Raw genomic sequence first — 10,659 nt, 5'->3', positions numbered from 1 at the left:
CCCAGCCCCGCCGCCGGCCGAGCGCTGCCCGCGCACCCCCCGCGGCCGCGCAGTCGGGTCGGGCGGGCTCCGGCGGCAGGGCAGGATGGACCTGGCCGTGGACTTGTACCTGGCCGTCCCGCTGCTCTTCACCGTCCTGGCCCTCGTCCTCGCCTCCGTCTTTCTGAGGCTGCGGGGAGGCGGCGGCGAGCGGGCGGCGGAGCGGCCCCGGGAACCCGCGGCGGAGCCGGCTCGGGAGGGCGGCCCTGGGGGCGAAGCGGCGGCCGAGGGGCCGGAGGACGAGGGGAGCCGGGTGCCGGTGGAGGAGGTCGGGGTGGGAGACGAGGGGAAGGAGGCGGTCGCCGAGCAGCGGGACACGGCGGCGGAGCCGGGCCCCGCGGCCGAGCCCAGCCCCGCGGCGGCCGAGAGCATCCCCCGGCAGCCGCCCGCGGAGCCCCGGCAGCCTCCAGAAGAGCCCCGGCAGCCTCCAGAAGAGCCCCGGCAGCCTCCAGAAGAGCCCCGGCAGCCTCCAGAAGAGCCCCGGCAGCCCGGGCACCGGGAGGATGCGGAGAGCAAGGTAAGGCCGGCTCGCCGAGGAGCCTCACCCGGGACCGCCGGGGTCCCTCCAGTTCCCTCGTGGTGTCCCTTCTCCACGCCTCCGTCCCCGCGGGTGGCGGGGAAGGAGCAGCGCTCGGGGTTTTCCCCTAAAATAAGAGAGGTCCTGGCAAACTCCGTGTTTTGTCTTCGGGTGGGAACAAGCCCGTTGTCCCCCGGTTTGGGGAGGTATTTCTGGCTCCTTCCCTCCCCCGTCCCCTAAGGAATGCTCCTAAAAATAATCAAGAAAGTGAAGATTTAAGGGAAGAGAAGCGTGTGTCAGTGTGAGCCTCTCCTGTGCGCACATCTAACTCCTGGGAGTCTTTTCCTTTCCCCAAGAGCTTATCCAGGTGCTGGGGTATGAACTTGTGTTTATTCTTCCCGTGCTCATCCCTTTTCTGTGCGCTACAGAAACTGTCCCCGTGCCAGCGCGGGTTCCTTGCTGTCCCTGCCTGCCCCAGGGAAGGGACCGCCCCGCTCCTTCCCAGCCCCAGCAGGATGCTGGCCCCAAGCTCTGACCCCTGGCTGAACTGGGGGTGGCAGCGATGCCTATAAACGCTCGATAAACCCTTCCTCCTCCCCCGGATCTTGTTTAAAAATAAAGGGGCGACCCACTGTCCATGGGAATATCTTGTTCTGCTCTTGCCCAGCCTGGGTGGGACTCGACTCGGTGACAACCTGAGGCACCTGAACTCCCTGCCTTGGTGGCTTTCTCCCATGTGGCCGCTGTCCAAAAGCCGGGAAGGGAGAACTGGGGTGGCTCGGGGATGCGGGAGCATCGCCGTGTGCCGGCAGCGTGTTTGGGCCGGGGCACGCAGGGCTGGGGCCCAGTCGCCTCCTGGCTATTATTAGCAGTATTTGTAATCCTCAGCAACTGTCTCCAGGCTGCCGGGCAGTGCGTAGACAGCTCTCGCCTTGGAGAGCACCTCCAGTGACTCACCGGACAGCCCTGGGCAGGTCCCGGGGGCTTGCACACCCTGCTCTGTGCTCTGATGCTCTGCAACACCCAGGGATGACCTGCTCTCGGGCCTGGGATGTGGCTCTGCCTCCCTGCGCTCCTCAGCATCTCCCTTGGTGATTTGTGAGCCTCAGAGCTCACTTTGTCCCCTTCCCGGTGCCCCGTGCCCATGGATACAGCTCTTGAGCAGCCCCATCCCTTGTCCCAGCATCCTGGAAACCACATCTGTTTCCCTGTCGTGTGATTTATCAGTGCCTGTGAGTACCAGGATCTCTGGAGAGCTCCTGGGCCACCGTTAGCCAGCTGGGTCCTGGCTGGGCCAGCTCAGCACTGAAGTTGGCCACTCAGGTGGAGCTGCTCTCTGGTCAGGGACAGCACCATCAGGATAGAGGGCTGGATCCAGGGCTGCCAGAGCCCACAGGTTCCTCTGCTGCTAGCTCACATCTTGGGAATGTTTTCCTCCCCTCTGGCTGCTCTTCAGCCCTGATTTCTTTGAACAGGCACTGCTGCAATGCTTGTTGCCTTCAGAGAAGGGCTGAGCTCCTTTACCCCCGCACAGCACAGGTGCAGTAACAGGGTTTTGTGTGCCTGGAATGAGTTCTTACTCAAGAAACAGGGAGTTCTGTGTCCCCCAGAAGTCTGACCAGGCTTTATGGGCCTGGGGCTCCTCACTGCCCTCAGCCCCTCTTACAGCAAAGGAAACACTGGAGCAGCAAAGGGTCCTGGCCAGCTTTTCCTCCAGGGAAATTGTTCCTTCACTGTGTGAGCAAGGCAGAACAAGAAACCCTGGGCCTGAGCAGCATCCCTTTGGGAAGGACAGGGAGCAGGCACGAGTGATCTGGTGGTGGTGGGGAGCAGTGGGAGGGGGAGTGATGTTTCTCGCTGCTGAGTAAGTGTTTGGGAGCTGTGGCCCCGCGCATGATCCCACAGCTGCCAGCGCTGCCCGGCCGGCCCCGGGGCGGGGTGGCACGGCCGAGGGACTACGTGCACTTCCAGCAGGCACCAGCCACGTGTGGCAGTGCCCAGTCTGCTGATCCAAGGGTTGGTCCTGTGGGCAGAGAGGGAGAGACCATCCTCTGCAGAATCTCCCTGCATTCCCTGGTTTTGTTCCCTAGGAACATCCTCAAAGTTGCTTCATCCTTCCCCTCCTCCAGCACCACTCAGACCCGAGCCCAGCTACAGGCAGGGATGGGACAGGTCCTGGGCAGAGCAGTGAGTGCTTTGCAGGCGGCTGCTGATGGAATCGTTCCCTTTCCAGCCTGTCTTGGCTCTGCCGAGGGCTGCGGTCCCTGATGTGACTCAGCAGACGAGTCCCAGACCCTGTCCGGCTCCTGCAGGCTCAGGGATTCTCAGCACATCAGCAGGCAGAGGGCTGTGCTCCCCACTTGGAGAGCTTTCTTTCCACATTTATTTTATTTCCTTATTTTCTTTCCTTATTTTCTCTCCCTCCTGTTTGCTTAGCACGCAATGTGCCAGCCTGGCTCGGATTGCCCGCAGCCATTAACTCGACCGAAATGCTGATGGATGAAGCCGCCCAGGGAGAGCAGGCTCGGTGTGTTAATGATGGGCTGGAGCCACACATCCCGCTGCCTCCTCCTTCCCTGCTCTCTGCCTGTGCAAACTGGGATCTGCTGGGGCAGCTGCGTGTCTCAGCCTCCCTCCTGCTTCCACCTCCTGCACGGCTGAAGCTTCCCTGGCCCTCTCTGCAGTGACCAGGTCATTGCAGCATTGTGCTCAGGGCTACAAAATGAACCAGTGGCAGAGCAAGGAAAAGAGCCCAGGAGTCCTTGTTTCCCTTAACTGCTGGTAGTGGTTCCCCTTGTCTCTGCTTGCTCCCATCACTGAAAAAAAAATTTAATTAGTCTGTCATTGTCTGCTCTCATCCCCATCCCCAGCTCGTTAATGGATGAGGCAGTGCTGTCAAAGCAATCCCCTAATGAAAAGCTGCTGGGTGGGAACGGCAGCATCGCTGGGGCTGTGGAGCGTGGTTCTTGTGAGAAACAGTCAGAAACTTCAACTCTCTAATGAGCCATTCTGTCCTGGAGTGGCAGGTGGCAGGGACTGGGCAGGGGATTCAGTGTTGGAGCAGAGCCACTGCTGGGATGCCATCCTGCCCAAAATGTTCTGGAGATGGAGAGTGGGCAGTGCCAGGGCACAGCAGCCTGGCTGCTTTGCCAAGGGTTAATTGCAGCTGAGGGCTTCAAAGGGAGCAGGGGAAAATGGGTGACAGTGGGGAGAGGGGGAACACAAACCCTGTGTGAGCAGGACAGCCTGCAGGGCTGACACCTGGATAGCACAAAGGTGTCATCTGTCTCTTCTGCCAAGCTCCTGGTGCATTTTTCCTGCGCCCCCCACCCCAATCTCTTCCTCCCTGGGGGCTCCTGGTGCCTCTGGACACACCAGGCAGCACAAACCGCCCAGCTCCCACCAGGAGCCCTCTTTAAAAAGTCATAATTTCTCCCTCTAATACCTCCTGCCTGCCCTCCCTGTGCTGGAGGGGAGAGGGTGTCTAATTAAGTCTGGCTGTAATTGGCAGCTGTTCAGGCTGTATCTGCACTGCCAGCAGGCTGGGACAGGAGCTCCAGTGTCCCACAGTGCACTGGGGAGGGATGTGGTGATGAGCTACCCCCGTCACAGCCTTGGCAGCAGCACTGCCAGGGAATGCAGGGCTCCCCACCCAGATCCCTGACTGCTCAGATGTGCCCAGCTCTCACGCAGAGCAGCCTGTGCCAGGGACAAATGCATCATCTCTTGCAGAGGCTGCAAACTGGGAAGTGAGACAGGCTGTGTGTCACCCCCAGGGAACCTGTGCACGTGTCCAGCCTGCCCTGAACCCCAGCCACGGGGCTGGTGCTGGGATGTGGTGTGGAACACTGGGGTCTGTGCTGTGCTCCCTGCCCAGGCCCCTGTGGGCTGGGAAAAGCCCTGGGAGCTGTGCCAGAGCCAGGGCACTGCTGCAGCACAGGCCACAGGGACTCTTTGCCTCCTGAGGTGCCCACTCGTGTGAAGGGCTGCCAGGTGAGGGCCAGCTCTGCCTGCCACTGCTCCCAAGGATACCATGAGCTCGCCTGGGCAGCGAGGGATGTCCTGGTGTGTGGTGTTTGCTTTCCAGAGGCTGTAGCATAAAGGGAATGTGATCCTGGGGGAGCCACGCTGGAATGTGATGGTGCCTGCAGGGATGGGTGCTGCTGAGCTGGGCTCCTCACCCTGCTGTGGGACACACCAGTGTCTCCTCACCAACCCTGGCACTGCCTGATCCTCATTAAGGGCTGGATGGTCCTGGAGCTTCAGAAATGCTCTGGCCACTCTGTGACTTGTCCTTGCCCGTAGCAGTGAGAGGGGAAGTGGCAGGAGCGGGTGCTCCCACAATTTGGTGGGCTCAGACCTGCAAAATGCCATCTCTGGATGAGGGACATCTTCTCCAGGCACCCCAGAGCTGGCAGGATCATCACCAGGGCTGGAAAACTGCTCTTGTTCTGCAGCTGCTTCTCTGGCCAGCGGGAGGATGGAGAGCCCCAGTGGTGGCTGAAGGGGAGCTGCTGACAGAGCAGCTGCTCTGCTCTGCTAAACTCTGCCCAACGTTATTATTATTATTATTGAGTCTTTTTTTAAAGGCTTCTTCCTTCCCCTTTTCTCCTGGCTTTTCTCTTTCTGGCTGGCTCTCTCCTGTCTGCTTTCTTTCCCTCTTGCAGTGTCTTGCATCAGGCTTGGAGCACAAAGTGCAGCCATAAATGGCAACACACAGGGCCCAGGAGTTTAATCCAAGATAATTTTCTCCTCTTGCTTTGCAGCCTGGGATCTTCCCTTTTCCTGAAGCTGGAGCAGGGCACTTATTTGTCCCCAACCTGCCCATAAGTGCCAGGGCTGCCCCTGAGGAAAGGGTGAGGGACACACCACCCCCAAAGTTTCCTTTAGTCCTTTCTGAGAAAGAAGCCTACTGCTCAGGGGGGTTTGCACTGGGAGTGGAGGAAGTGGGGAGGAAATGGCCAGAAATGAGCTGAAAACCAGATGATGCTGCAGTGGGAAGCCTGGCTCCCATCTCCCATAGGCTGGGAGGGGGCTCAGTGCTGGCAGAGCCTTCAGGAGGCATTTCGGGGTCACAATGCCAAGCTCCTCTATCTGAGCCATCCTCCCCTGGGACATTCAGGGTTGTCCACGGTCAGTGTCCCAAAATGTCCCTGAAGCCTTGTCCTCGCTCTGCTTTGGTCCAAAGCCCGCTGCCAGGGTCAGCTTCACGCGTGGGCATCGCGGCCGCGGAGCCGAAGGGCAGCAGCAGCAGGTTTGTGATGATCCAACAAACGCTTCGGCTCTGCAGCCAGGAGGCAGATGGATCTCTGCCTTGTTATTTAAGGTGGATGACTCGCTGGATTTTAACCCCAGCCTTTCCGGAGCCCCGGGCGAGCTGTGCCCGGGTATGATTCGGATGGATGAATGGATGTGCCGGCGGGCAGGGAGCGCTCCCAGCCCCGCACGGCCCCGGGGCCCGGCAGCTGCCGCCCAACGCGTCCCCTCGGCTCGGCAATGAGAGCTTTGTTTGCCGCAGCAGCTGGTCGGAGCGGCCCGTGTCAAGTCTCCTCCAGATGCTCCCGGATAATGACGTGCACAGCTCCCCGCAGTGCTGCTTCTCGCCTTGTTTTTATTCCTGCGGGAGGTTTTCCTGCCCGGTGTGCACCGGAGAGATGCTGATTTGTGGGCTGTTGGTCGAAGCACCCAGGTCCTTTCTTCTCCAGTTGTTCCCTCCTAACTCCCAGCTGCTCGAAATTCTCCCTGTATTCCTACAGAAGTGCCTGGGGTGCCACCGTGTCCTCTTTGGTGTCCAAGTCTGTCAGTGTTGTCCCAACGCCTTCCCCCTCCCAGATGCCGGGACAGCAGCACCCACTGGCCATGGCAGGGCTGAGAGCTCTGAAATTCGGGGCTCTCCTCCTCTCTGGCTCACAGGGGCTGTAGGCACAGCCAGGCTCGAGGTGAGGCTTTGTCCCTGCTGGCATTTCCAGCCAGCCCAGAGGCTGCTCCCAGCCCGACGCTGGTATTTCCCTGCAAGGCCAAGGGACACGGTGTCCCTGCTCCCTGCCCACGCACATCCTCCTCCACAGACCTCCAGGCACCGCAGGAAAACCTTGATCTGTGAAGGTTTTGGACAGGGAAAGCTGGCTGTGCACGGGGCTTGAGGCCATCCACAGCTGCGGTGGGGGTGAGAGGGCTGGAAAGCCCCAGGATTGCAGGATGGGATGGGGAGGTTTCCAGGGGGTGTTTTCCTGTGATGGAGAAGGCAGCTGGCAGAGCATTAACAAACCGAGCATGTCCTCTCCCTTCCTGCTCCTCCTGCGTGCTCATCAGCACCCTGGGAATCTGCCTGAGCCCCGCCAGGACACCCAGGCAGCCCAACCTGGCTATGGCAGAACCAGTCCCCCTCGCTGGTGGCTCCTTGCACCACTCCCATCCCACGGGCTGGGGCTGCCACAGAGAGCTCCAAACCGTGGCTGCGGGGCTGGGCACTGTTCTCTGTTCCTCACTCCAGCAGCCGTGTCACAGCCGGGCACACGGGTCAGGGCAGCACAGGCTCGGGCACGGGGCAAGGTGGGCTACTGGCCACACTCAGGATTTGTCCATGTGTGCTGAAGCTGCCAGGGCTGGTTGGTTGAGCACAGGGGTGTTTGTGCTCAGAGATTTTGCCCTTTTCCAGATACCACCGTTGGGTGCCTCTCCTGGATCCGGTCTCGGGCACACAGGACAAGCAGAGGACATGAGGGGTCACGCAGCACTTTCCAGCCATGCAGAGGTGTGTGGGAAGGAGAGCCAGCCTGGGGAGGGTGGCACGGCACACAGTGTGCCAGTGTCCCTGTGTGGGTGGGACATTGTCCCAGGTGGCAGTGACCATGGGAAGGGGGGCAAAGCTTGCCTGTTGTTCTTCCCTGGTGGGGTTGGGTGGCCTCTTAATAACTCAGCCCATGTAAAACAGAAAGAAATGATGTTCCAGGTGCAGGTTTGCTTCTTGGAGGTGGAGGGAGTGATGCCCTGGGGATGGGGGTCAGTGAGGCCTTCTGAGGTTTCTGGCTGCAGGAGGGAGCAGCCCCAGGAAGGCAGAGGGACAGGGATGTGGAGTCCGAGATCACAGCCTGGGGGAAGGGAGGTGCTGGCATCTGCCTCCAAGCCATCCAAGCAGAAAAGTGTTGTGCTGTAGGGAGCTCCTGGCTGCCACAAGCAGGGGTCCCAGACAGCCCCAGCACGCTGCTCTTGCCTGCCAGCCTGACATCCCTGCCTGTTCCCCCTCTGCTCCTGTCAAGTGTCTCTTCCTCTGTGTTGGAGCAGATCTATTTTTCCTCCTTGGAGGTTTGCCACCCAAATTTCTTGCTTGCTCTCGTTATTAAATGCTCAGTTCTTAATGCCCAGGCAAGGAAGAGGTTAAAATCTCCCTCCTTGTGTCTTCTCCGGGAGGGTTGGGTCTCCCAGGGGATGTCTCAGCTCCCAGGGAGAGGTGGATGTGATGGGGAACTGCTGCCCTGGGCTTGGGGCTGAGTCACCAGAGCTGAGTGTCCCCTCCCTGAGGCCACTCCTTTGGGTGCCTCCCCAGCCATCCTCAGGGGAAGTCTGGGTGTCCAGTGGGAAGTGCCCATGTTTGGAAGCGTGGCCCAAAATAGCCGTGGCTGCAGCAGGCAGGGGTCCCAGTGGCATCTCCTTCTGGGGAACAGAGTGGCCAGAGGAAGCCAAGGGGCTGTGAATAATGCACATTCCTCCCTGATGACAAACTCACCCAGTTCTGGGCTGGGGCTGTGCTCCCGCAGCTCCTCCAAAGCTCTGCACTGCAAAGCCAGCACTTGACTCTGTGCATGATCCTCCTTGGGTCAGCGTCATTCCCCTTGGGTCTGCTTCACCCCAGCTTTTCCCACGTGTCCCCTGATAATGAGGGGCTTGGCAGCCTCCCTCCATGCTCCTCCCCTCCCTGCCCAGGTGCTTTGCCCCTTTTGCCAGCCCATGGGGTGCACGAGGCCAGGAGGCTGCAGAACACCCCAGGTGCTGGTGACCCTCGGGCTCAGTGCTCCCCTCTCTCCCTGCTTGGAGTTTCTGCACAGGACAAGGAATCTGGGCTTTATGAAGTTTGTTGTATCTTGTAGAAGGGAAGCCCTCTCACTGGAGCTCCAGGCTCTGCATCCCAGCCTTGCCCAAACTAAACGTGGGTTAGTCAGCACAGCACCTTCCCCTCATGGCTGTTCTGTTTTTAACTCCTCCAGGAGGAAGAGGTGGACTCAGAAAACGAGAAGCTGGTGGTGAGAGAGCCGGAGGATGAGGATGGTGAGTGCCAAGCAAGCTAGAATTTTGCAGGGAGATTATGGACAGGTCTGGAGCCCTGAGTGCTTGGGGGTGGTCTCCTTCCTCCAGGAAATTCCTACCCCTTCCCCAGATGCCCTTGGGCTGTTTGCCATGGGGTAGCTTTGTGATGCAGCTGCTCCAAAAGCTCCTTGCTCGAATCCAGGACAATCTCCAGGGGCTTTAGTCAGAGCCACATTTAACTGTTTAGCCAATTAGTTGATTGGAAAATGATTCATTGACTAATTGGGGTGACAACTGCTGCACTCCTAAGAAAATGAAACAGATGGTGCCAAGCAGGAATGTGTCTGAAGGGGACCCTGCTCTCCTGGGCAGCCCTGGAGATGCTGGGATGTCCCCAAGAGTCCTGGTGTGGGGTAGCTGGGGACAGCTGGGGGCCTTGGGGTGTTCTCCCTTCCCTGCCCCACTTTCTGCCTGGCTGTTTGAAGGTGCTGTGTGGCAATCCCCCGGCTCAGGAGGATTATGCCTAATGCCACAGAGAATCAAATTTTAATCCTGGTGCCATTCCTGCAAGGCGGGGGAAGCTCTGCTGGAGACGGCTTCCCAAAGTACACTCGTTCCACCCTGCTAGGCTTCCTCGCAGTGCTGGTGGCCGGGGATGTCACCATGGGGGGCTGTGGGAGGCCTGGTTTGAGGACTGATGGGTGTATCCTGCCAAATGGATGCTCAGCAGCTCTGCTCTGTGTCTGCTGCTGAGGGTTCAGCTCTGTTTCAGGGCACAACAGTGCATGGTTCCAAAGTGGCTGCAGTTTGGGATCGGGAGAAGGTGATGGCTCCAGGCTGTGGCCTGGCCAGCACTGTGTCTTCCTGCAGGCAGCTCCTGCCTCCTCTCCTGAATTGTTCACACCATTTCAGAAGTATTACTTTCTGAAAGTAGTATTCACACGTATCCTGAAGTATTCAGTATTTTATAATGGGGCTGGGCAAGGCGATGGCCCAGGCTGAGGAGGAGACAGTGAGATGCAGCTGGGGATACCAGCAGTGCCCTGGGATCAGCCCTGCTCTTTCCTTCACCATCTCCTGCGTGTCCTGGCCCCACTCAACCCACGAGCAGGGATTCCCCTGGGGCATGGGGGGATCCTGCAGGCATCTGTCACCAGCCTGGGATGCTGCCCTGAGCCAAACCCACCGCAGCAGCCTTCCCTCCACTTCAGGCAGGGAGCTGGCAGGGATAACATGGATCACACCAGAGGAAGCATGTTCAGGGGAGAGGTGCTGTCTTGGGGCTGCTCTCATCCTGCCAGCTCAGGGTCACAGCACTGGCAGTGTGAGGGCAGAGAGATGAAAGACAAATGTTTTCTTTAATATGAATTCATGGAGGCTCTCGGTAAGTGGGTCACCTCCTGTTCCTGTAGTGTTTTCCCTGTCTACGTGAAAACCCAGCCTCCCCTTTTCTGTGTGCTTCCTGAAGTTTGTTTTCGATCTGCAAAGAAAGTTCCTGAGCTCAAAAAACAGCCAGAGGTTTCCAAAGCCACACGCTGTCTCCTTTTTTTAATCACACTTTGTGGGCAGGGAGATGGAGACCTTCCTTGTCTCCCTCCTCCCTTATTATTTTCTGGTGAAGTGGCAACTAAACTGCTCTTTTTGGGACAGTGTAAATCCCACATCTCACTTCATTTGGCAGAAAACCACGTGAGGGAAACAATTGTCCTTGAAATCAGTCGAGCTTTACAAAGGTAATGAACAGCTCCTGCTCTGCACCAGCATAAGTAACAGGATGTTACACCCTCTTTTAATTTTTTTTCTTTCTCCTAATATCTCCCAAAGCAGCAGCCAACTGAATTTTCTTTCCATGCACATTA

General features: G+C 58.7%; 1 protein-coding gene across 7 annotated transcripts in view; it reads left to right on the top strand.

The window, feature by feature from the left end:
- The window catches only part of MXRA7 (matrix remodeling associated 7), a 28,018-nt gene continuing 17,359 nt past the window's right edge, over positions 1-10,659 (top strand). For 3 of the 7 annotated variants that reach the window (XR_001524483.3, XM_015645910.3, XM_019008526.2), the window contains exons 1-3: positions 2-556; positions 7,215-7,310; positions 8,761-8,821. Coding sequence is in view for 6 of the 7 variants with exons in the window: in XM_015645910.3 (XP_015501396.1) it covers positions 86-556; positions 7,215-7,310; positions 8,761-8,821 (628 nt within the window). In the remaining variant the exon portion in view is untranslated. Of the gene's footprint in view, positions 557-7,214; positions 7,311-8,760; positions 8,822-10,659 lie in introns of all 7 variants that reach the window. The other 4 variants (XM_015645908.3, XM_015645912.3, XM_015645911.3 and 1 more) reach the window with 3 other exon arrangements.

This window comes from Parus major, chromosome 18 (assembly GCF_001522545.3).
Source record: "Parus major isolate Abel chromosome 18, Parus_major1.1, whole genome shotgun sequence".
NCBI classification, from domain to species: domain Eukaryota; kingdom Metazoa; phylum Chordata; class Aves; order Passeriformes; family Paridae; genus Parus; species Parus major.
This window is presented reverse-complemented; position numbering and strand designations above follow the sequence as displayed.